The 26,837-nt window shown below is 37.7% G+C and overlaps 1 protein-coding gene across 1 annotated transcript in view; it reads left to right on the top strand.

The window, feature by feature from the left end:
* ZNF782 (zinc finger protein 782) overlaps positions 1 to 25,647 on the top strand; it is a 101,002-nt gene extending 75,355 nt beyond the window's left edge. The window contains 6 exon segments of the mRNA XM_046021852.1: positions 384 to 506; positions 583 to 645; positions 3,265 to 3,323; positions 19,147 to 19,273; positions 19,562 to 19,657; positions 22,957 to 25,647. Coding sequence (XP_045877808.1) covers positions 384 to 506; positions 583 to 645; positions 3,265 to 3,323; positions 19,147 to 19,273; positions 19,562 to 19,657; positions 22,957 to 24,656 — 2,168 coding nt within the window. The 3' untranslated portion in view covers positions 24,657 to 25,647.
* The last annotated feature ends 1,190 nt before the right edge of the window (positions 25,648 to 26,837 follow it).

Raw genomic sequence — 26,837 nt, forward strand, 5'->3', positions numbered from 1 at the left:
AGGAGCATACGCATACACTGGAGCATACCCATATATACCCATATAGAGCATACCCATACCCATATACCCATGTAGGTAGAAATCTTTAACATGTTGCTATATTTGCTTTTTCTAGTTATTTTTTTCAATTACAAATATGCAATATAATGTTAAGTATTTTAATATACATCTCTAAAACAAAGTAAACTTCCCTGCATAACCCCAATGTTATTATCACAACTAACAAAACTAATAACTTCCCTTAATATTTCTAATATCCAATCCATACACAAATTTCCCCAGTTCCCAAATGTCTTGCTTTCTCCTACCAGGATCTGATCCATGACCACATATGTATTTCACCTTACGCCAAAGTTTAACCCATAACCTCTGGGGTTTGGTAGGACCTGGACTCCAGCTATTAATACAGGCTGTTAATCTTATTACTCCCTCCTTACTGCCCAGTCCCCAAGCCGGCTCCGGCACACTCGAAATCCGCGAGAAGTCGCAGCGTTTCTATGGGAAATGTAGTCCCGAATGCCCCAGCTCACCGAGCTGCATTCTAGGAACGGATATCCTGGACTTTCCCATGCGCATGTGCAGTCAACCCCCCCTTCCCTGCTTCCGCCCTCTCAGGCCTTGAGGGTGCGGCAGGTTTACCCTCAGGTGAGAGAAGCTGGGCGTGGGTGCCTGGACCTCCGGGAGCCCGGCGGGGGCAGGGTGGGCTTGTGGCCCGAGGAAGGGACTCCAACGTTTCGGGAACTCCCCGCTCTCCCCAAGGTCGGAGCCTCACCGCTTATGCCGGAGCCAGACGAGAACCTAGACCTGGCAAAGGCGGTTGGGGGCGGGCCCCAGCCCCGCGGGCTGGCGGGGGGGGGGGGGTGCCCAGATGGGGCGACTGCTGTAGAAAGATGTTACTTGTGGCCTGGAGTGCGGGAGCTTACTGCAGCCGGCCCTGGGAAGATCCCTTGCTGGCGGCGGGAGGGTAATGTGCTTTAAGGGTATTGGATATAGATTGTCAGACTGGCATACAGCGCGCCCCGGTCTTGACCCTAAATTTAAGCCAGAAAGATCGGGTAATTTCCTCCTTTGTCACTTGGACATAAGTCAGGATCTCATCTGAAAATAAGAATATTAATAAAAACTGCTTTGTGGCGTTGTTCAGAAAGAGATAAGTCATCGTCTATAAAGCATTTAACCAGGTGCTAGTGGTTACGCTCTAATAGGTACAAGGTATAAGCCAACATGTAGTATTGGCTTCCATCATATTTGGAAGACACTTTGTTCTTTTTTATTTAGTATTTAACTTAATCTTCATAGCCACCCTACTTACAGGTATAACCATGTAATTTTATTTTTTTAATTTTAAGTCAATTAACATAGTGTATTGTTTTAGAAATAGAGTTTAGTGATGTATTAATTGCATATTACACCCAGTGCTCATTACATTATGTGCACCCTTAATGTACACCACCAATTAGCCCATCCCCCCATCCACCTCCCCTCTAGCAATATTCAGTTTGTTTTCCTATAGTTAAGAGTCTCTTATGGTTTGTTTCCCTCTCTATTTTCCTCTCTATGTTTACCTCCCTTCCCCTATGATCCTGTTTTGTTTCTTAAATTCCACATATGAGTGAAATCATGTGATAATTATCTTTCTCTGACTTATTTCTCTTAACTATAATACTCTCTAGTTCCATCCATGTCATTGCAAATGGCAAGATTTCATTCTTTTTGATGGCTGAGTAATAGTCCAGCATTGTGTGTGTGTGTGTACACTACATTTTCTTTATCAATTCATCTGTTGATGGACATCTGGGCTCTTTCCTTAGTATCAACCATATAATTTTAAAAATAGAAAGCGAGAAGAAAGGAAGGAAGGAAGAAAGAGAAAGGAGGGAGGGAGGGAAGGAAGGAAGGAGAAAGAAAAGAATAGAAAGGAAAAGAAAGAGGAAGGGAAGGAAGGAGGGAGGGTGGGAGGGAGGAACTTTTGGAAATGGCTGGAGATGATTTGGGTTGTCGCAACCAAGGAGGGGTGCTACTAGTGTCTGTTGGGTAGAGGCCAGAAATGCTGCTAGACATCCTACAATGCAGCCCAAAATGTCAGCACTGCTGAAGTTGAGAAACTTTGCTCTCGCTGAAACTAAGAGGAATTTGTTTCCTAGGCCAAAGTCTCCACATCTGGACAAAGTAACTCTTGTGTGGCAGGCAGGAGAGGAGTTCTGGGGACAGGAGTCCCACCTGGAAGAAGAGTCATCTGACAGGAAGCACCCTCACCAGAGCTTCAGAACATGCAGAAGAACCTAGAAAGGAGTGGGTGCTAATTTGCTCCACCAGAAACAGTTCTAATTTCCTTGTCCATAAAGAGCCAGACTTGGTGATGTTATCACATACAGAAGCTATCATAGACTGTGTGACAGTGGAAACTGGACCAGTTTGCAGAAGGTGGTGAGCTGGGGTTGAAAGAGGTGAATGACTATCAGGCCTTACAGGAAAAGCCACAGCCAGAGCCAAGGAAATTCAGTCTCAGTCCTTCTTAAAGAGCCCCCCATTTTCTTCATTTTTCCCTTTCCAGATTCTAAGCCACTCCCATGTGTGTCCATCACAAGTGGCATCTAGAGATATGCTGAGGCTTCCTTTATCCTGAACATAAAGAATTACAAAATGACAGTACTGGAGGGGATGTCTATCTTTGACTCTTTTGAAATTTAAAAAAGAAAAAAGGAGCCTGAGATGTATGTCCCCTGGTCACCCAGGACAGAATGAGGAGCAAAGCACAGTGCAGTTCATTCTGTCACACATAAGTCAGTAGAAGTGTCTCATCAAAAGTCATACCAAAAGAACAGAATGATTTTAAAATACTTTGGCACCAAGCATCTTTTTTTCCCCAGAGTTTTCTGTTGATTTTATATAGTATAATAATAGTAATAATAGTATATATATAATATATATAATAGTATAAATAATAGGATACTAATATTACCCTCTGTTTTAATTTTTTTGTTGAAGAGTCAGAGGGAGATATACATTTTTTAAATGAGTAAGAAATAATTTACTGTCACCAGTGAAAAACAACAGGGTTACAACCACATGATCATATCAGAGATGTATTACATATTCTGGGAGTGCTGTCTCTGTGTGGTGCTTCCTGCCCCTTCTCAAGAGTCAACAGAACATTTTTCCATAGGGAGGCCTTTACCCCAGTGGGTATGGTGAGATTTTTTAGGAAACTGGCAAAAGCTCACCAGACCTCTCATAATTCCATTCCTCTTTCCTTATCCCCAGCTTACCCATCACAGTTCTCTGTACTCTCCCAACAACAGCAGAAAATGAACACATCTCAGGTGAGTTATTTATATACACTTTTTTTATAATGGATTTTATAGGTAGTTAATTAACATAGAAATGTAGAAATGGAAATGAATCAGAACTATTCAAGGAAGGTAGAGAAAAGCAGGTGAGTAATACAGCAGAGTTGACATGTGGATAGATGGCAGTCCTAGGAAGTTACAGATTTTCCAAAGTGTAGTGCAGATTTCTTTCTGATAGCCATGGCAGAGAGTCAGATATTTGTTTCAAGATTTGTGTTGATGAGAATCTTAAACCTTCCTCGTGGAAATGTTTTTAATCATCTTCAGGTAGGTGATAGTGCAGATCTTTCCAATAACAACCCAGAAATAATTGTAGAATGTTGTGCCCACTTTTCCCCAGTGGAAGTAAGGGCATATTGCCAAAGCAGGGCTTTTGTTAATACAGTTGTCCATCTAAATAAAACAGTTGTCTGTATAAATAAAAGTAGACCGTTTCCTGACTATTCTTCAGTTCCAGAGATAATACTTAAATTAACTAGAGGTCAGCATGAGTAGCTGGTACATTCATGTCCTGAAAATAGCTCTATGTGACTATTTCTCTCAAATACGTGTCTTGAACAAGTTCAAAAGAGAGCTTAAAGTTCTGTTCGGTAGCAAATGCTGCCAACACTTTACTTTCAAATTTCTGTCTGCTGCTTGAGGCCTTGGTGTCTCTACTCATATGCCTGTGACCTGCATCACCAGTGACCTAACTACAGTCAAATCCAGTGGGTCTTGCCTCGTCCTTACCTGACAGACCTGTTTACAGTGCCTGACCCTGCGCCCTCTCTGTCCATCTGGAAGGTTGTCTGTGTTAGTGTCTGTGATGGCCTCTGCAGCCATCCTTCTGTTTCTTTCATGGAATCATCTCTCTTTTGCTCTTTCACATGTCTCATCACAAGTTTCCCTTCCTTTTTACTATTTTTCTAGCTGGTATTCTTGACTCATTTCATCCCCACTCTGGTTTCAACAATGATGTTTTTCCCAGTTAGCACAAATGTGGCTTTGCAGCCCAGTGACCAGTAGCACTTTTTAAAATTTTTTTTAATTTTATGTATTTTTTGAGAGAGAGAGCATATGAGCAGGGGGAGGGATAGAGTGAGAGGGAGAGAGAATCTCAAGCAGACTCCCAGCTGAGTGTGGGGTCCTATGCGGGGCTTAACCCCCAACCCCAAGATCATGACCTGAGCCAAAATCAAGAGTTGGACACTTAGCCAACTGAGCCACCCAGGTGCCCCACCAATAGCACATTTTATGATGAGGGAAGCAATCTGTATCTGTGTTATCCCAAATGATGGCCACTACCCACATATGCCTGTTGAGAACTTGAAATGCAGCTAGTGTGACTGAGGACCGAATTTTTAATTTAAGTTTTAAATAGTTACACGTGGCTAGTGACTGCCATGTTGGACATAGTTGACTCAGCATCTCTGTATAGGTATCTACAAGGTACCGCCAGCTTAACTGATTCAAAGTAAAAGTTAACATTTTCAGTCCCATTTGCAGTACTTCCCAAACTAATTTCACTCATCTTTCCCTGTTAGATGATAATGTCCCAGTCAGCCAGACACCCAAGCCACAAAAGTGCAGTACATCCCTGTCTCCTTATTCTCACTCTCCCAATTCCTGCCACATCTGGTGTGCAATCATGTCTTGCTACTTTTCTTATTTGTCAAAGATAACAGCCATTTTATATGGTCAAACCTAATGCACTTTAAATGCATTCCTCTACTTTATTCCTCCTACTGCTATCTCATGGTCTCGCATCTGAGCTCTTGGAATAGCTTCTTTACCAGCCTGCCCACTTCTCTCTTCATCTACTCAAGCACATCTTCCACATGAGTCGTTCCTCTAAATCCTAGGGAAGTAATACCTCGAACATGTGTAACTCATCTCAGTGGTTCCTCACCCCACACAATAAGATTCCCAGTTCCTCAGAATAACATTCAGGCTTTGAAGACATTACCCCTTCCTACGTCTTTTATTTTTAACTTTATTGGTGCTCCGAGTTTTTTGACAACTGTTTAGTGAGCAGCCAAGATGTTCCAAGTAAGTGACTTGCACTTAACTTAAAAAAACTTAAAGACTAAACAATACAGATGTTTTTCTATACAAATAGTGGTCACAGTCCAGTGGGGAATATGACGTTAAAAAATTTACTATGTAACTTTATTGTACAGCAAAACCAAACCTCATTTAGTTTTTTAAAAATATCCTCCTGTTTCTCACTACATCGTATCATCTTCTCATTGTCTTCTCCTTTTTTTTTAAAGATTTTATTTATTTATTTGACAGACAGAGATCACAAGCAGGCAGAGAGGCAGACAGAGAAAGAGAGGAGGAAGCAGGCTCCCTGCTGAGCAGAGAGCCCGTTTTGGGGCTCGATCCCAGGACCGTGGGATCATGACCTGAACTGAAAGCAGAGGCTTTAACCCACTAAACCACCCAGGCACCCCTCATTGTCTTCTCCTAATTGACCTTCAGAACCACATCCTCATTCTGTTCACTTGATACTATGAATTGAATTATGTCCCCACCCACAAATTCATATGTTGAATCCCTAACGCCCAGTGTGACTATTTAGAAATAGAATGTTTAAGAGGGAATAAAGTTAAGTGAAGTCATAAAGTTGGGATATTAATCTAATAGGGTTAATGGTCTTTTTAAAAAAGGAAGAGAGAGAGAGACACACACAGAGATCAGTTTCTCTGTCTCTCCATACACAGGCACTGGGCAAAGGCCATGAGAGGACACAGCAAGAAGTGGCCATCTGTAAGCCACGAAGAGAATGTCACCGGAACCCACCCATGCTGTTACTCTGATTTGGCCTCTAGAACTATGAGGAAAAAAATGTTTACCATTTGAGCCACCCAGTCTATGGTATTTTGTTATGGCAGCCTGTACAACTAAGACAGGTAGCTCTTTACTTTCTTTTTCTTTGTTTTCATTTATTTTTAATTGTGATAAAATCCAGGTAACATAAAGTTTATCATCTTAGCCACTTTTTTAACTGTACAGTTCAGTAATGTTAAGTACATTCATATTGCTGAGCAGCCAATCTCCAGAACTCTTCATCTTACAGAACTAGAGCTCTATATCCATAAAACAACCATTTTTCATGCCTCCCACCATTCAGTCTCTGGTAAATTGTACTTTCTGTCTATTAATTTTCCTATTCATATATGTGGAACCATGTAGTATTTGTCTTTTTGTGACTGGCTTATTTCATTTAACATAAAGTCCTCAAAGTTCATGCATGTTGTAGCATGTATCGGAATTTCGTTCCTTTGTAAGGCTGAATAATAAGGCATTGTGTATATATATACCACATTTTTTTTATTTCTTCATCAAGTGATAGACGTTTTGATTCCTTTCACCTTTTGGTTATTGCAAATAATGCTGCTGTGAACATAGGAATACAAACACCTCTTTTAGACACTAGTAGTCTAATGGATCTTTATACCCAGAAATGGAATTGCTAAATCATGTGGTAATTCTACGTTTAATTTTTTGAGGAGCCACCATTCCATTCCACAGTAGCTGCACCATTTTCCATTCCCACCAGCAGTGCACAGGGATTCTAGTCACTCCACATCCTCGTCAACACTTGCTGTTTTCTGATAGTGACCATTCTAATGGATGTGAGGTCTGGCTCTTTATTTTTTTTAAGATATTATTTATTTATTGGACAGAGAGAGACACAATGAGAGAGGGAGCACAAACAGGGCGAGGGGGAGAGGGAGAAGCAGGCTTCCCGCCAAGCAGGGAGGCGAATCGGCTTCCACCTGGAACCCTGGGAATCATAACCAGGCAGACGCTTAACGACTGAGCCACCCAAGGGCTCCTGGCTTTTTGCTTTTACATGTCACAAGTTAGCTTCGGTTGCCTCATCTAGAAAACAATACTCTTTTCTTTCCCCTTGTCTCCCTCTGGACTAATTTCCCCTTTTCCGAATCTGTACAACCCCAACTTTACTTCATACATTTCCAGAAGTCTCCTGATAATATATTTGTCTGTCCAGTTATACCATTATCTTCAAGGTCAGGAACTGCCTTAGGTTCATTTTCATAGGCTCCATTGTAAGCCATCAGCTTCTCTAGTTGAGATTGCTCATTAAACTTTTTAAATAAAAGATTATTCCCTCTCTATATGGAACTGGGCCACTGAAAGAATTGGGGTTTCTATTAACAGAAAAACACCTCATTTCTCACAAGGTAGAGCCCAAGCAGATACTATCTTTTGTCCTAGAAACCTGGGCATACTTGTTCTGCGCATGACAAAAAGTCCTGTTCTTCTGAATGAAGGACTCTCCAAGAGGATGTTTTCCTGACACCCCTGTCTTGTGCTGTTTCTAAAATGTTAGTTAGCCTCCTCCACTTTAAGACTGAGTCATCTCCATACTGTTTGTATGCTTGCAAGAAGGACTGAACTTCTTGTGGGCAAGTACAGTCCCCTTGGAGAAGATAATACATAGGAGGTACTGGGAATAATGTGGAGATTTCTCTTCATACGCTGGAAACAAGTTATAATGAAGGGAAGTAGCTGATTAATTGGTCGTTTGAGTTGAATCAGCATCAGGGTTTGTAATTCATCACAGAAAGGACAGATTGATATTGTAGGCCTAGTTGGTCAAATGTGGATTATGTCAGTCCTGAAGAATGGGTGGGATTTTAACTGGTGCAGAGTAGAGGGAGGTTACTGCATTTTGAGGGAGCAACATGAAGGCCTAAACAGAGCATCCAAGGTCCAGTAAGAATCTTTGCATATTACACTTTGGAATTCCTCTTAGGGGATAATAAGAGAGATCAAGATAAATGTCAGAACCAGACTAGGTATATTAGTTTTCTAGGGCTGCCATAATAAAGTACCACAGGCTGGGTGACTTACACAACAATTTATTTCCTCACAGTATGAAGGCTCAAAGTCCAAAATCAGGGAATGGACAGAGTTTGTTCCTTCTGAGGGCTGTGAGGGAAGAATCTGTTCCAGGCCTCTTTTCTTTGCTTATGCCTCTTTTCCCCTGTGTCTTCACACCATCTTCCCTCTGTACATATCTGTGTCCAGATTTCTTCTTAAAAGGACACTAATCAAATTGGGTTAGCACCCACCCTAATAACCTCAATATAAGCATTTTGCATAAATTAAAAATTGTAACACTAGAAGTCCTTGGATGCCATCGTTAAGGGTTTGGTTTCATTTGAGTTCTGACATAGAACATGGGGAAGAAATTCGTGGAATAAAAGCAGTTTCGTTTTTAATCTGGAAGTATGAACAGAATGTGAAAAATGTGAAAGGGGTAAAGTAAGAGTCAAGATGACTCTGGAGTTTTTTTTGGCACAAGGGCAGAATGATGATGATCCCTGTTCCAGAAGAGTATGAGAACTGAGATTGTGCACAGTTTAGTATAGTTCTAAGTCATCTGTGTGTGTGTGTTTGTGTAATCAACCTTCCTCCTTTTTGCTAATTTTAATAGCTTTTTAATTATTAAAGAGTTAATCATTTTTCTCACGTGTGACGTGTATTTCCCTGTTTTATCATTTGTCTTTGGATAGAGTTTGTCTGCCAGACCGGGTTCTTTTCATTTTTACCAATGACATTTTGGGAAATTTTTAAGTTATGGAAAGATACAAATGGATAATGTAATAGCTATTTCTTACCTTCCTAAATTATTAACTATAAAATTTTGCTAGTTTTTCTCTTGTATGCACTGTTTATTTTTTTTCTTTTTATTTCTTTCTTTAACTGAGGTACAGTTTTAGTACTAGTGAAGTGCATTCTTAAATATGAACGGGGTGGATTTTTACATATATGCACATATGTACAGATGTAATTTACCACTCAGATTAAAATGAAGAACATTTCGTCACCCTTGAAGTTTTCCTCCTTCCAATTTCCAGATAATAACTACTGCTTTGCCCTGCAGAGACAACTACTATTCTAACATCACATGTCAGGAAAAAAAAAATAACTTCATTTTTGAACATCATATAAATGGAATCATATAATCTCTACTCTTTTTCAGAGGAAGGGGAGGTCCAGCTTGTTTCTGTACATAACAATGTTGAGATCATCAGTCTTGCTGTGTTTCACTACTTCCTTTTTTATTGCTGAGCAGTATTTCATTATATGACTGTATGATTTATTTGTTTGTTCTCATGTTGGTGAGTGTTTCACTTGTATTTTCCCATTTGGGGACTGCTATTTTTTAAGATTTTATTTATTGTGTGAGAGAGAGTGCATGTGCGCATACACACACACACACACACACACACACACATATGCATGAGCTGGGGAGGGGAAGAAGGAGAGGGAGAGAGAATCACAAGCAGACTCTGTGCTGAGGATGGAGCCTGACATGGGTCTCAATCTCACAACCCTGAGATCATGACCTGAGCCTAAATCAAGAGCTGGATGCTCAACCATCTGAGCCACCCAGGACTGCCTATTTTGATACTATTATAAATAAGACTGTTTTTTACATTTCATTTTCTAATTTATTGTTGTTTTTTTAAAATATAGTGGATTTTTAATACTGATCTTATATCAAGCCATTTTGTTAAATTTACTTATTCTAGTAATTTATTCATAGATTCTTTTTGGTTTTTGGTTTTTTGCTTTAAAAAAAAAGATTGATTGATTTATTTACTTACTTTTTTGAGAGAGAGAAAGAATGAGCAGGAGGGGCAGAGGGGGGAGAGAGAGGGAGAATCTCAAGCAGACGCCATGCTGAGCCTGACTCAAGGCTCCATCTCACAACCATCAGTTGTGATCACAACCTGAGCCAAAACCAAGGATCAAACGTCACCCAGATGCCACTGTAGTTTCTTTTAGATTTTTTAAAATATGCACAATCATGTCTTTTGCAAATATGGACATTTTTACTTATTCCTTTCCAATCTTTATATCTTTAATTTGTTAAAATTAAATGTTAATTTATTAACATACTTCATACATAATTCATAACATAAATGTTCCAGATTAAGCCTTAATCCTGTCTTTCTAGTACAAGGTTGAATACAAGTGATGATAATAGAAATCCTTTTTTTATACCTCACCTGAAGGAGAAAATACTCTGTATTTCACCATTGAGTCTGGATTTAACTCTAGGATTTTTGTACACACTGTTTCATAGAATAAGGAAGTTCTGTTTTTGGTTTCCTCAGAGCTTTTAATCATACATAGATATTATACTTTGTGAAATGCTTTTTCTACATCTAGTGAGATAATATTTTTCTTCCTTAATTCTGTTAAAAGGATGAATTATATTGACTGATTTATCAGTGTTTAACTCATCTTGGAATCCTGAGAAAATTCCCACCTGGCCATAAAAATACTATCTTTTAATGTGTCTCTGGATTCAGTTTGTTAATATTTCAGTTAGTATTTTTAAATATGCATTAGTGGAGAGATAATTGGCCTGAACTTTTCCTTTCATGTAATGTCTTGACCAGGTTTTGGCATCAATATTATGCTTATTTTCTGTTCTCTGGAAAATCTTCCTCAGATGTTTGGGAAGATATGCCAATAAAGCAGCCTGGCCTTGGGATTTTCTTTGTAGCTGGTTTTTAATTATAAATTCAGTTTCTTTAATAGATATAAGAAAATCTGATTAATCCTGTTTTTAGTGTCCTTTTTTTAGTTTATGAAGATATAATTCACATACCATACAATTATTACATTTAAAGTATACAATTCAGTGTTGTACAATCATCACCACACTCAATTTTTGAATATTTTTATCACCTAAAAAAACAAAACCCAAAAATCTCTGTACCATTAGCTATCATCCCCCTCCACATCCCAGCATACCCCACCAGACCAGAAACAACCACTAACTTTGTCACTATAGATGTGCCTAGTCTGCACATTTCAAATAAATGAAACTGTATAATATGTGGACTTTGTGACTGTTTCTTTCATTTAGATAGTGTTTTCAATGTTTCATTGTAAGGATATACCACATTGTGTTTACCCATTCACCAACTGATGGACATTTGTGTTGTTTCTGTCTTTTAACTGTTGTGAATAGTGCTGTTATTAATGTTCAAGACATATGTACACATATACAAAATATGTTTTTCCTGATGTCTTTCTTTTTCTTGCCTATTTACTTGGGCTAGAACTTCCAGTCTAATAAATAGAATTGGTTATAGCAGGCATACTTGTCTTTTTTTTTTGGAAGAAATCATCCTCTTAGCATTTTGTATGATATTAGCCATGGATTTATCATAAGTACTTATTTTTTTCCAGTAAACTCTGCCCCCAGCATGAGGTTCTTAAACTCACAGCCCTCAGATAGTCTCATGCTCTACTGACTGAGTCAGTCAGGTGCCCCATAACTGCTTTTTATTGTGTTCAGGAAGTTCCCTTTTATTCCTAGTTTGTTGAGTGTTGTTTTATCGTGATAGGGTATTAGATTTTGTCAGATGCTTTTTCTGTATCCTCCAAGATGATCATATGGTTTATTTCCTTCATTCTATTACCATAGTATGTTTCGTAGGTTGATTTTCATTTGGTGAGCCACCTTCACATTTCTGGGATAAATCCTACTTGGTAATGATGTATAATTTTAATATACTGCTATTATTTTCGCTAGTATTTTGTTGAGTTTTGCATCTGTATTCATAAAGGATATTGATCATTAGTCCTCTTGTGATTTCTTTGGCTTTAGTTCAGAGTAACTCAGAATACGTTAATAAGTGTTCCCTTTTCTGTTTTTCGGGAAGAGTTAGAGAAGGATTTGTAGTAATTCTTCTTCAACATTTGGTAGAATTTGTCAGTGAAGCCATATGATCCCCAACTTTTCTTTATTGGGAGGTTTTTAATTACTAATTCAGTCCCCTTCTAGGGATCTATAACGATTTTCTATTTCTTTTTCAGTTGGCTTTAATAGTCTGAATGTTTCTAGGAATTTGTCCTTTTCCTCTAGGTTATCTAATTTGTTGGTGCACAGTTGTTTATAGTACTCTCTGGTAGTCCTTTTTGTTTCTGAAATGTCAGTAGTAATGCCCCCCACCTTCATTTCTTATTTTAGTAAATTTGAGTGTTCTTTTTTCTTGGTCTACCTAAAGTTTCAAGAATTCTTTTGATTGTTCAAAGAACCAGCTTTGTTTTGTTGATCCTATTGTTTTTCCGTTCCTTATTTTGTTGTTTTCTGTTTGCTCTAATCTGTATTATTTCTTTTCTTCTGCTAGTTTTGGGTTTAGTTCACACTTATTTTTTCTAGTTCCTTAAGGTGTGCAATTAGGTTATGGATTTGAGATTTTTTTTTTTAGTATTTTATTTGTTTATTTGACAGAGAGAGATCACAAGTAGGCAGAGAGGCAGGCAGAGAGAGGGGGGAAGCAGGCTCCCTGAACAGAGAACCCTGATCCCAGGACCCTGAGACCATGACCTGAGCCGAAGGCAGAGGCTTAACCCACTGAGCCACGCAAGCGCCCCAATGCGAGATCTTTTTAAATGTAGGATTTGCAGCTATAAATTTCCCTATAAGCACTGCATTAGCTGTATTTCATGATTTTTGGTGTATGTTGTGTTTTCACTTTCATTTGTCTCAAAGTATTTTGTAATTCCCTTGTTAGTATTCTTTAATCTTTGAGGAGTTTCTTTAGAGTGTGGTATTTGATGTTCACATATTTTTAAACTTCCATTTTTCCTTCTCATTGATTCCTTGTTTCATTTTATTTTGGTCATAGGAGATACTTTGTATAATTTTAACCTTTAATATGTATTGGGACTTGTTTTGTGGCCTAATGTATAATCTATACTGGAGAGTATTCCATATGTACTTAAAGAATGTGTATGTTGCAAGTGTTGGCCTGAGTGTTTTTATAGATATCTTCGTATCTGTCTTGGTCTCCCATATTGGTCTTCTATTTAGTAGTACTATCCATTTTTTTTTTTTTAAAGATTTTATTTATCTATTTGACAGAGAGAGAGATCACAAGTAGGCAGAAAGGCAGGCAGAGAGAGAGAGGAGGAAGCAGGCTCCCCACTGAGCAGAGAGCCCGATGCGGGGCTCGATCCCAGGACCCTGAGATCATGACCTGAGCCGAAGGCAGCGGCTTAATCCACTGAGCCACCCAGGCGCCCCAGTACTATCCATTTTGAAAGTGGGGCTTCGAAATCTCTAACTGTTATTATTGAATTGTCTTTTTAAGTCTGTCAGTTTTTGCTTCATGTATTTGTATTTTAGATATGTATGTTTGTCATTGTTATACCATCTTCATGTGTTGGCACTTTTACCATTACAAAACGTCCTTATTCTCTCCTATTTTTGTCTTAAAATCTATTTTCTGTCCTACTATAGGCAGTGCAGGGCTTTGTTGGTAACTGCTTACATAATATATTTTTCACCAGTCTTAATTTCAAGCTATTGTGTCTTTAAATGTAATTTAATTTAAATTTAATTAAATTTAATTGGATAATTTTTTAATCCATTCTGCCAGTATTTGCCTTTTAATTTAACTTTTTAGCCACTAACATTTAATGTGGCTCCTGATAAGTAGCATATATGCCTTCCAATTAGACATTTCTTTTCAGTAGGTAATAAATCCTTTTTGTTTTTCTACTTCACTATTACTTCTTTTTTGTTGAATTAATATTTCCTAGTTACCATTTTAATTACCTTTTGCCTTTACTACATTTTTTTCTATTAGTGGTTACTTTGTTGATTACCTTTGATGTCTTAACTATGATGATCTTTTTCAGATGAATTATCAACTTAATTTCAAGAATATTCTAAAACTTTCCTCCTCTTAGTTCCATCCCCTTCTGCTTTGTGCTGTTATTATCAAAATTACATTTTTATACATAGTGTGAGTTTTCTAGTTACTGCTTAATAACAGTTTTCTTGAAATAATATAGGAGAAAAATAAATACAAAAAATACACTTATAGTGCCTTTTGTATATTCACCTGTATAGTAACTTTTGCCTACATAGTTGTTTTATTCTTGTGAATTTGAGTTATCATCTAATGTATTCTCATTATAACCTGAATGGCTTCTCTATTAATATTTCTTATATGGCAGGTATACTCTTGAAAGATTTTCCCAGCCCTTGTTTATTTGGGAGTATCATGATTTCTTCACTGTTGCTGAATGTTGAAGTCTTGATTGATAGGTCTTCCTTTCAGCATTTTAAATATGTCATAAATATGCCTTCTGATCTCCCTGGTTCCTGAAGACAAATCAACTGTTAGCTTTATTTGGGAGCCTTTAGAAGTGATAAGTCACTTACCTTTTGCTGCTGTCAATATTCACTCTGTTCTTCTGCCCCTTCTGCTCTCTATTCCTCCTACTCCTCGCCTGTGGATGTTGCTATATTTGGATGTTTGATTGTGTCCCACAGGTCACTGAGGCTATTTGTTCATTTTCCCTCTTTTTACTTTCTGTCTTCAGATTATGTGATCTTACTAGGTCTGTATTCAAAATTGGCTGATTCAGATCTGCTGTTGAGACCTCTAGGGAACTTTTGACTTTAATTATTATACTTTCATATTTTAAATTTCAAATTTTTGAAGTCTGTAATTACAGAATTTCAGTTTGCTTTTTCATCAGATATGTATTATTTTTGTCTGTTTATATTCTTTATTCAGTGAAAATGTATTCCCATACTTTATTTTGGTTCTTTAGATATGGTTTTCTTTAGTTATATTTAAAACAGTTTATTGAAAGTCTTTGTCTAGGGGTGCCTGGGTGGCTTAGTTGGTTAAGCCTCTACCTTCAGCTCAGGTCATGATCCCAGGGTCCTGGGATGGAGCCCCGCATTAGGCTCCCTGCTCTGTGGGGAGCCTGCTTCTCTCTCTCCCTCTGCCCCTCTCCACTTGTGCTTTCACTCTCAAATAAATAAATAAAATCTTCAAAAAAAAAAAGTCTTTGTTTAGTAAGTCCAATGTCTGGACTTCCTCAGAGATAGTTTCCACACTCTTTAATACATAGTTTTGGGTTTGTTTGTTTGTTTTTCCTATGTATGAGCCATACTTTTTCACTTGTTTGTATGTCTTAAATTTTCATTGCAAACTTGACAGTTAAAATATAAGGTGTCAATTTATCATCCAAATACCACTCTACCACAGCTGTCATTTGTTTAGTGACTGTTGAATGGATTCTGTACAACCTATATTCTTTGTCATGTGTAGCTACTGAAGTCTCGGCTCTGTTAGCTAAATAGGCAGCTAATAATTGGACAATGATTTCCTTAAGTACGTGTAACCAGTAAGGCTGCAATCTTTGCCAAGATGCTCTCTGTATAGGTTGGCAAATACATTCAGCAGTTAGCCTGGCATTTTACTATCTTGTTTTCACTTTCACAGAGCCTCAAGTTAATGAGAAGCAAGTTTAGTACTTTCTCAGATGTTTCCTGAATATGCACGTAGCCCAGAGCATGTGTGCTACCTTCTAGATTCCCAGATAGATATCAGAGCTTTTCAAAGCCCCTTCTGTATTTATCATGCTCCAAGCTTTTTAATTAGACTGTTGTTTCCTTTAATTGTTACAAACTGCCTGAGGTAGCCCTGATGGTACAGAATATCCCATGGGTGTTTTTTTTCTTAACGAATTTCATTCCCCCAGAGAAAATGCTATTTGCAATGGGTTAAGCTTTGAGTTATGTCAGATGAAGACAGTTTTATGAATGGGATGTTCCATTGAGCTACCAGACAGGCCAAATAATGACAGTTTTCTGGGGCTTATCTTCCAGTTTAACCTCACTAAGAACTTGCGTCTTACCATTTGGATATTTTATTACTGAGGAGAGATAAGACTGATGGGTCTGGGTAGCATTTTGGTAGTATCTGCTTCTGCTGTCCCCTTACTGGAAGGGGATAATACAAATGGCCTCAAGTTATTTGTTTTATTGACCTTTCTCTAAATAAGATCTGAGTGGATTTAAGAAATGACTTTTCTTGCCCTACACTAGCCAGTACCACATGGAGTAGGAAAGGACTTCCCCAAAACTCTCCCCCAATCCTCTCTGTGAACAGACTATGTTCCTGGAGAAAATATCCCAAAAAGGTAGAAATCATACTATATCTCTGACATACACCACCTCGGCCTTTAGCAGGTTGTTAAAGTTTTTCTAGCTTTATCTTTCTATCATCTTATATGAATTTTGGTAGCATATGGTCCAGTAAGCAAACACATGGGTCCTGATTCTCCCTAGAGATACTGTCTTTTTCCTGATTTCAAATTGTTTATTTGTTAAGCAGTTTCATTTTTCTAATGGATTAAAAAAAAAAAAAGTTGGAAAAAAAAAAAAGACCTTAATTTTCAATCTGCCTACCTTTGTTCTTGTTAGTCTTGCTCTTTTCAGCTCTCTGCATCTCTGAGCTAAAATCTAAAGCCACACTGTATGTTTTTAATCTTTTCTAATTTGGTGAGACTTACTCTCTTTTTTTTTTTTTTTTCAAAGATTTTATTTATTTATTTGACACAGAGAGAGAGAGGTCACAAGTAGACAGAGAGGCGGGCAGAGAGAGAGGGAGGAAGCAGGCTCCCTGCTGAGCAGAGAGCCCGATGTGGGCCTCAATCCCAGGACCCTGAGATCATGACCTGAGCTGAAGGCAGAGGCTTAACCCACTGAGCCACCCAGGTGCCCTCTCTTTATTTTTAATATGCAAAATAAACTAGAAAATAATTTGTTATGATTATGTTATTCTATATGTATCAGTTACTCAAATTGGTTATTGATGTCATTTAAACCTTCTATGTCAGTGGTCAGCAAACTTCATCTGTAAATGTCAGTTACTAGGCTTTGTGGGAGATGTGGTCTCTTTGAAAATACTGAACTCTACAGCTGTAGTGCTGTAGCAGCCATAGGTAATACATAAGCAAATGAATGTGACTGTGTTCCAATAAAAGCATACTTATAAAACAAAACAAACAAAAAAAGCAGCAAGCCAGATTTTTCCCTCTTGGTTATTGCTGACCCTTTTCTAAATTTCTATTGGTGTTTTCAGTCAGCTTGCCCTGTGAGTTGAGAGTTGTGTTAAAATTTCTTATAATTTTATAAGACTAATATTATTACGGATCCATCTATCTCATTTTCTGTCAACTTTTGTTATATATAGTTGATTCTCACTATTCACATGGTTATTTTCTATAAAATCTCCATGAACACTAAATTAGTAAATACTGAATCATTGCTTCTAGGGGAGTAAGTTCCTTTGAGTTTCTAATCAAAACATTTTAGTCAACCATTCCATATACAACCTTGTTTTATTTGTTTCTGTTTAAAAATACCTTATTTAATATGTTTCATGAACAAGAACTAAAGGCCAACAGCACCATAATTAATGCTCAAAGTTTATCTAACACACTTGGTCTCCCTAAGGGATATAACAACCTTCTTGTACTCAGGAACACTATACAGCATTTCTGCATTACACAGATGGGGGAACACAAGAAAAAAGTCACAAAAATGGAAAGAATGTGCTAAGTAGTCTGCAAAGAAAGCATTTGGCAAAGCATTATCTTGTTTAGCTCCAGCTGGGAAAATATGTTGGACACTCAAATCTTTTACCTTTCTGTGAGTGTCCATAAATATTGCAAAATAATAAGTATTTAGGTTAGAAGTATATTTTAGTGAGGTGAATTTGCAGGTACAGAATCTGTGAGTAAAGAGAATTGACTATTGTGGAGGCCGAGAAAAATCAAGGCCATCCCACCTCAGGTTTAGCCTTAGCATAAGTACAGCCATCTCAGACCCCTGTGCCCAAGGGCCGAACTTTCCTTACTTTACTTTAATTCCAGGAAGGCCCACCCTACTTTAGTTCTAAAGACCCCCACCCTGCTTTGGTTCCGGAGACCCCCACCCTGCTTTAGTAACAGGAACCCATAAATACCCCTGCCTTAACTAAGCTCAGGGTCCAAGTCCCTACTCCACTGCATCGAGTATACTTGGGCCCAAGCTTAAGCTTGTCAAATAAACCCTTGTGTGATTGCATCGGTGTTTGGCACCTTGGTGATCTCTCGGACGCGAAAACTCGGGCACAACAACTATATTTGGAAGCTAGGTTTTCAAATGCATACCAATTTATGTTTTTTATATTTTCTGTTAAAAGGATCATAAATAGTTACTATATTTTATCATACTTTCTTACCTTTATTGTTTTTATGTTAATATAACCAACTTTCTTTGGCTCATAATTATGTATATTTTTTTCTGTCCTATTATTTTCAATCTGCATATATCCCTCTCTGTTAATTGTATTGTCTTTGTTGTTGTTAATGCTGTTATTCTATTTTTTAATTGATTGGTTAGTCCAAAAGTTGGCCAATTTTGTCCATAATGGATCAGATAGTTAATGTTTTCAGTTCTTGATAGTTATAATGTCTCTGATAGAATTACTAGGCTCTGGTGTTATAGCACAAAAGCTACCATGAACAATACAGAATAACTGGGTGTGTGTGGTTATGTTGCAGGAAAACTTTATTTATTAAAAAAGGGGCAAGCTAGATTTGGCCACAGGTAATAATTTGCTGACCCCTACCCTAGAATATGCCCAGAGTAGTGTATTAGGGTGTTGAGTAAAAAATGTAGGAAATTTAATCATTTTTGCGTAAAAAAAATTTTTAACAAAGTTTAGTATACTTAAAATATGTGGGTAGAACTCACAAATATATAAAAATCAAATTACAGATACTTTTACTCATTGAATACCTCCAAATTGTAAGTTAAAGTTAGATTCAGAATATGCATGCTTTGTATTCATTTGTTTTAAACTCTTTAGAGTGAGCATAAGAATTGTTTTTAGGGATATTTTCTCTGTCAACTAATTCTGAACCCTTCAGATTGAGCAGAAGTGTCCTGTTGCAGGCATCTGTGTCATTCAAGGATGTGACTGTGGAATTCACCCAAGAGGAATGGCAGCAAATGTGTCCTAATCAGAGGACTCTGTATAGAGATGTGATGCTAGAGAACTACAACAACCTCGTCTCAGTGGGTGAGCATATAAGTGTAACTTACCCTCTTCACAGCAAATAAAAGGCATTTCCTTATTATGCACCAATACACATGAATATTTTATTTAGATTTTAATGTTATTGAGACCTTTCATTTGGAGCATAAAATTAAGCGCTTTTGAGGAATAAAAGAAGTGTTTTGATGACTCGCCATAATAAATTCAAATCAGGGTCTTCAGGGTGCTGCTTCTGAAGCTATATGTTTTAACACTCTGGGAACTAAAAAGCTCATCATCCATCCTAAATACACCATTGTTCCCTGTTTACAGGGAACTGCCTTTTCAAACCGGCAGTAATCTTCAAGTTGGAACAAGGAGAGGAGCCTTGGTTCTTAGAGGAAGAATTCTCAAACCAGAGCCACGTAGGTGAGTTCCTGAGCACTAGCAGTCAGAATTCTTTTGGGGTATTTAAGACTCCAGAAGGTCAGTCTGGCGTTAAACACCTTTGTATTTCAAGACTTTTCTTTTAGGCTCAAAGGCAAAAAAAGCACCAATCAAAATAAAATGATTAATAAACTTGACTACATTAAAATTGAGAACTTTGTTTATAAAATATATTGTTAAAAGGATGAGAAGACAAGCCATAAAGAAGCAGAATATGTATATAGTACAAGTAACCTGGAAAGGATAAGTATTGTGAAAATGTAAAAACTTCCATAAGTCAACATAGGAAAAGGTGACATCCCAACTGAAAAATAAGCAAAAGACTGAACAGGAACTTTTAAATGGCCATTAAATCCTTGAAAATGTGTTCAGTCTCTCATTAGCTTTCATGGAATGCAAAGTAAAATACAAAGTGAGATGGGAGACACATGGTATGATGTGACATTAACAAATTTCTCAAAGTCCTGATGAGGATGTGAACTATTAAAGGATCTTACTTACTGATGGAAAATGTTATCAAATCAGGTTAAAGTTTTACATAATTTGTAACTAAGGAATTCCTTTCCTAACTATAGACCCTACAGAAAGGCATGATTAATATTCCCTAGGATGAATAAAACAATATTTACTTTTGGCAGTATTGTTTGTTTGTGTTAAAAATTGGGCTCATCAGCAGTAGAATAAAGAAAGAGTTGTATTCCTTAAGGGATAATTCACTATATAATCTTAAGCAAAAGAAACCAAACAATATAAATATGCATGTCTGGTTGCATTTATTAAATGTCAGAAATTCAAAACTCAGTTATAGCTTTAGGAATTCGTATGTTGATGGTAAAACCACACAAAGAAAATCAAGGAAACAATTATATAAATATTAAGAGTAGTGAATTCTTTTTTTTTTAAATATTTTATTTATTTGACAGAGAGAAATCACAACTAGGCAGAGAGGCAGGCAGAGAGAGAGGAGGAAGCAGGCTCCCTGCGGAGCAGAGAGCCCGATGTGGGGCTCGATCCCAGGACCCCAGGACCACGACCTTAGCCGAAGGCAGAGGCTCTAACCCACCGAGCCACCCAGGCGCCCCAAAGAGTGGTGAATTCTTAAGCGTGAAGGAGTTGTAACTGGGCAGAGATAAGTAGGGATTTTTGCAGAGCCACTTTTGTTTTCTTTTTTTTTTTTTTTTGGTTTTTTTTTTTTTTGGTTTCTTTTTTTTTTTAAATTCATGTTAGTTATCATACAGCATAATATTGATTTCAGATTGATATGGTTTCTAATTATACCAGTGTTCACTCTGTACTGTTAAATGGTATATATAAGTTTTATGCAGATATAAATTATGTTTCATACTTAAGATCTTGAGTGAAGAGATGAACCGAAGATAGAGGATGGTATTTACAACTCATAAAACCTTCAAAGGACAGCCATCTAGAATGCATAAATGATTTGGACCTTTTTTGAGTGCCATCTTTGCAGCAAGGCCTTCCGTGATACCCCCATTGAAAATCACACCCCTTGGGGCACCTTGCTGGCTCAATCAGTAGAGCATGCAACTCTTGATCTCAAGGTCATGAGTTCAAGCCCCACATTAGGCATAGAGCTTACATACATACATGCATACATAAAATACATATACCCCTCATGTCAAATTGAAATGTGGAAGTTGAGGATGAAGTGATCAAGTTCACTTACCATTCAATTTTTTGTACTAACATACAATGTATTAATTTTTGTACTAACTAATAATAATAATATTAATAATATTAATAATTAACAATAAACGAATATTAATTTTTGTACTAACATATAATGTATTAATTTGTTTCAGGGTGTGATTCATCAGTCTTACACAATTCACAGCACTCACCATAGCACATACCCTCCCCAGTGTCCATCACCCAGCCACTCCATCCCTCCCACCTTCCTCCCCTCCAGCAACCCTCAGTTTGTTTCCTGAGATTAAGAGTCTTTTATGGTTTATCTCCCTCTGGTTTCATCTTGTTTCATTTTTTTCCCTCCCTTTTCATATGATCCTCTGTATTATTTCTCAAATTCCTCATATCAATGAGATCATAATAATAATTGTCTTTTTCTGATTAACTTATTTGACTTAGCATAATACCCTCTAGTTCCATCCACATCGTTGCAAATGGCAAGATTTCAGGTTTTTTGATGGCTGCATGGTATTCCATTGTGTATATATATATACCACATCTTCTTTGTCCATTCATCTGTTGATTGATATCTAGCTTCTTTCCATACTTTGGCTATTGTGGAATTGCTGCTATAAATATTGGGGTGCATGTGCCCCTTTGGATCACTACTTGTATCTTTGGGGTAAATACCCAGCAGTGCAATTGCTGGGTTATAGAGTAGCTCTATTTTCAACTTTTTGAGGAAAAAATACTGTTTTCCAGAGTGGCTGCACCAGCTTACATTCCTACCAATAATGTAGGAGGGTTCCCTTTCTCCGTATCTTCACCAACTCCTGTTGTTTCCTGACTTGTTAATTTTAGCCATTCTGACTTAACCATTCAATTTTGATAAAATAAAGGTTCCACAGCAGGAATTGATCAGTGAATCTAATTTAGTTGTAAGAATAGATTTCTTTTTATCAGTTTTACATTTGTTTGTATTTCTGTGACTTATAGCTGTAAGATGGGTTAGATCCTGAACTATAAACTTCTTCATTTAATCGTGAGGAAGGTTGTACTATCAATTTTGATTTGATGTTGAAGAATTGAATGGAAATAAGGAATAGCAAATTGGATATAGTAGGCTCTTGAGTATTCTATCGGTATAGCCTAGGTGTGTAGGACTGTAATATATTTCCTCAAAGGAAACTCTTCTCCTGTTGGGCCTAGTCTATCAGTGTTCATTATCTCCTAGTTCTTTTGTTACTGTACTTAAGTTTATATAGTCCCATTGTGTTCATCCCATTATCTGGTTTTCCTGTTCCCTAAATTAACCACTCCTATAAAAGCCTAATTTCTATTCTTTCTCCACCCCAATAGGAAAATGCAATTTATCACAATCCAAATACAGATATGTATGTATTACCAGTTTTCTCTCTCATTTTCACTATATCAATATTGTTTTTTAAAGGAGGGTGAGAGAGGGGTACCTGGGTGGCTCAGTTGGTTAAAGGAGGATGAAGATACACACACACACATAAATTATTTGATCTTCGAAAACCAATAAGTGAAATGCAATGTATAGGCTATATATTTCCCACCCATAACAAATGTAAGGTTTATAAGGTGTCTTCAATTTATCTCTATTTTAGAAGATTACAGAGATGATGACCTGATGAAGAGGAACAAGAAAATCCAAGATAAACACTTGCAGGAAATAATATCCATCGATAATAAACCATTGACTATAAAGGAAGAGGAAGTTTTGGGAAAACAGTTTAATCTGCGCATAGCTCCTGTTTCGACAAAACTATCCTGTAAATATGACTCATGGGGAGTAAATTTGCAAAATATTTCCCAATTTATCATTGATAATAGAACCTGTCCAACAAAAAAACCAAATTGCTATAGTGTATATGAAAATTTGTCTTTCAAAATTAAGTTTGAGAGAACTCATACTGGAGAGGAGTTTTGTGAATATAATAAAAATGGAAAAGCTCTCAGTTATAAGGAAAATCTTCCTGAGGATCAAAAGTGTCAAACTTTGGAACAAGCTTTTAGATATGATGGAACTGGAAAAGCCATCTATGATGAGGCTGCTTGTGTTACATGTAAGAGTATTCACATAAGAGAAAAATCCTATAAAGATGATGAATTTAAGGGGAAAAGTGAAAAAACAACTGTCTTTGACTATAAAAGAACTGGGATTGGGGAGAAACACTCTCCTCTTAACCAGTGTGGGAAATCCTTCTGTAGGAAATCAGCTGTCAAGGAATATAGTAAGTTTAACATGCCTGTGAAACACAATGAATGTAATGCAAATGGAAATAATTTCAACAGGAAGTCACACCTCACTCAACTTCAGAGAATTGTCACGGAAGAGAACCCATTGGTATGTAATGACAGAACACAAACTGGGGATACATCCTTTGACTGTCATGAAAACAGGAAATCCTACCAGGTGTCAGCCCACAGAATACGCCGGAGAGCTCTCTCTGAGACAAAACTCTATAAATGTAATGAATGTGGTAAATCCTTCTTTCAAAAAGGACATCTCATTCAGCATCAAAGAACTCACACAGGAGAGAAACCATTTGAATGTAATGAATGTGGAAAAACTTTCTCCCAGAAGTCACACCTCAGTACACATCAGAGAATTCACACAGCAGAGAAACCCTATAAGTGTAATGAATGTGGGAAAACATTTGTCCAGAAGTCAACCCTCAGGGGACATCAGAGAATTCATACAGGAGAGAAACCCTATAAATGTAGTGAATGTGGGAAAACTTTTGTTCAAAAGTCAACCCTCAGAGATCATCATAGAATTCACACAGGGGAGAAATCCTTTCAGTGTAATGAATGTGGGAAGACTTTCGGTCAGAAGTCAAACCTCAGGATACATCAGAGAACTCATGGTGGTGAGAAAACATATCAATGTAATGAATGTGAAAAATCATTCTGGCGAAAAGACCATCTCATTCAACATCAGAAAACACACACAGGAGAGAAACCATTTAAATGTAATGAGTGTGGGAAAACTTTTGCCCGGACATCAACCCTTAGAGTGCATCAGAGGATTCATACTGGGGAGAAACCATTTAAGTGTAATGAATGTGGGAAAAAATTTGTCCGGAAGGCAATCCTTAGTGATCATCAGAGAGTTCATACAGGGGAGAAACCTTTTCAGTGTAACAAATGTGGGAAAACTTTTGGCCAGAAATCAAATCTCAGAATACATCAGAGAATTCACAGTGGGGAAGAATCTTATGAATGTAATGAACTTGGAAAATTGTATAAGAAGTCAACTCTAAATGTTTGCCAGAGAATTCAGGGAGAGGGAAAACCCTACTGATAATAATAACTATGGAAAATCCTTCTATCTGGAAGACCAAGCCATTTGACTCCAGAAAACCCACATATATAAATGTGAATGTAGGAAGAATTTTATCCAAAAAGCAACCCTGAAAGTCTATCAGAGAATAGACATAGGCTGATATTTCTTTCAAGGTACTGTGGAAAGTCCTTTTGAAAGAAGCCATGCCCTTTAGATAACTCAGAAAATTTCCTAGTCTCCCTTTCCTCCATGTAGGTCTTTGGACTGTGGACGCTCATGTTTTTTGCCACAATCATTTGTGACAAAAGACCTCACTGACACTACTAGGATGCTGTCAGAATAAAGTGGATATGAAACAGGACAGCCTTGAAGTTGTAAAGTATTATGCTTTAACATGGCACAGCTTTTACACTGTAACAGCCAGGGTGCCTGAAATATTTGGAACAAAATTCTCATTCACATCTTTATCTTTTGAACATTTTGTGATCGAGCAGTAAGCTTGATTCTTTTGAGCTCTTACATGTTTAATTCTCTTTCCTTTTGCACATAATTTAGCCGTCCCTCTGCTGGGGAGGTAGAAATTTATTAAGCCAAACTTACATCAGTCAGTGGGTACAACACTTATTAAAGGGCTGGTGTTGTGAGGAATCCCTAAAAGATCATCAGAGAATTCAGTTTTTTAAAAATCTCCTTTCAATGTTAATGAAATAGATGATACCGCCTGTTACAGGGCTTTTGATGAACTTAAATTATTGGAAGATTTTTGGCTGAAATGTGAGCACACCTCGTGCAAGTAAAGTAAACGTTTCTTTAATGTCATGAAGCCACTCATAGCTCTATATACCCCAACATCAGCTGTTTTAAGGGAAAGCTTCCTGTCTCCAATGGGGACCCATGGCCATTGGCACCCACCCAAGTATTTGGGGGAACTTTTTTTTTTAAGTTTAAATTCGTGGTTTTTGTTTGTGGTTTTTTTTTTTAAGATTTTTTTTTTTATTTATTTGACAGAGATCACAAGTAGGCAGAGAGGCAGGCAGAGAGAGAGAGGAGGAAGCAGGCTGTCCGCAGAGCAGAGAGCCCGATGCGGGGCTTGATCCCAGAACCCTGGGATCATGACCTGAGCCGAAGGCAGAGGATTTAACCCACTGAGCCACCCAGGCGCCCCTGGGGGAACTTTGAGAGAGGAAAGCAACTCAAACTTATGGCTTTATGGGATACAGGTGCCCAAATCAACATCTTACCACTTCACATGGAGGTAGGGAGTATCTAGATTTAAAAAATGTTATTAGGGCAGGGGTTACAGTAGGCAAGGGAAACGAATGTGAGCCTGTGAATAAATGGGGCCCTTTTGACCAGTGCAGTATACTGTGGTTACTTCTAAATCTGAAAGTGTAGTAGGAATGTGTTATATGCTATACTTCCCTTTCCCATAATTCAGAAGTCATTCTTCCAGTCAGAAAGAATTGTGTGTAAAGAAGATATCTTTGAGGTCCCACAGCCTTTAATGACCACTTTGTGCTTCAGTCTCTGTAACTAGTCATTCTGTTGATTGGAATTTCTGGCAAAAGGAGATGCCCCTGGGGTCAGGGAGAAGGGTGGTTTGACTTGATACCCTAACAAGGCTACCAAGTATACTCCTTTTGTAAAGCAGCTATTAGCTTACCCTTGGGCTCAACTGCCTGACAAGATAAAAAGGACACAAGCCTCAGGTGTAAAATATACATGGTATACTTAACAATACAGCTGCCCTGGTCCCAGCAGTGTCTCAGCTGTATATTACATAGCAGCAGCTGCCCCTTAAAAGGAAATGTATCCCCCACTCTTGCCTGAAGCAAAGCTGCTGGCTTAGTAGGGCCGTCAATTCATAGAAGTTACTCTAATTGGGCCTGGTTCACTGATAGGCTAGTAGGAATCACTGGACACTGACTCTTCAACCTTGAAGACGCCAGAATTGATTATGCAGACCCAAAAAATTATGTGGCTGCTCCTCTCAATTGGCAGGACACAAGGATATTCTCAACACTGGCAAATACTCCATTTGAAACTTGGGGCTTTTTTATTGATTCTGGTTCTTACTGTGCCTAACTGTTTGACACACTGGTAGTAAAACTACAGGTTGGCAAAAGCACTCCTCTTTGGTGCTGTGAACTGTGGGGGGTAAAGGGGGTCAACTGCTAATAAGCACATCTGAGTTTAACA

This window comes from Meles meles, chromosome 11, assembly GCF_922984935.1.
Source record: "Meles meles chromosome 11, mMelMel3.1 paternal haplotype, whole genome shotgun sequence".
Lineage (NCBI taxonomy): Eukaryota > Metazoa > Chordata > Mammalia > Carnivora > Mustelidae > Meles > Meles meles.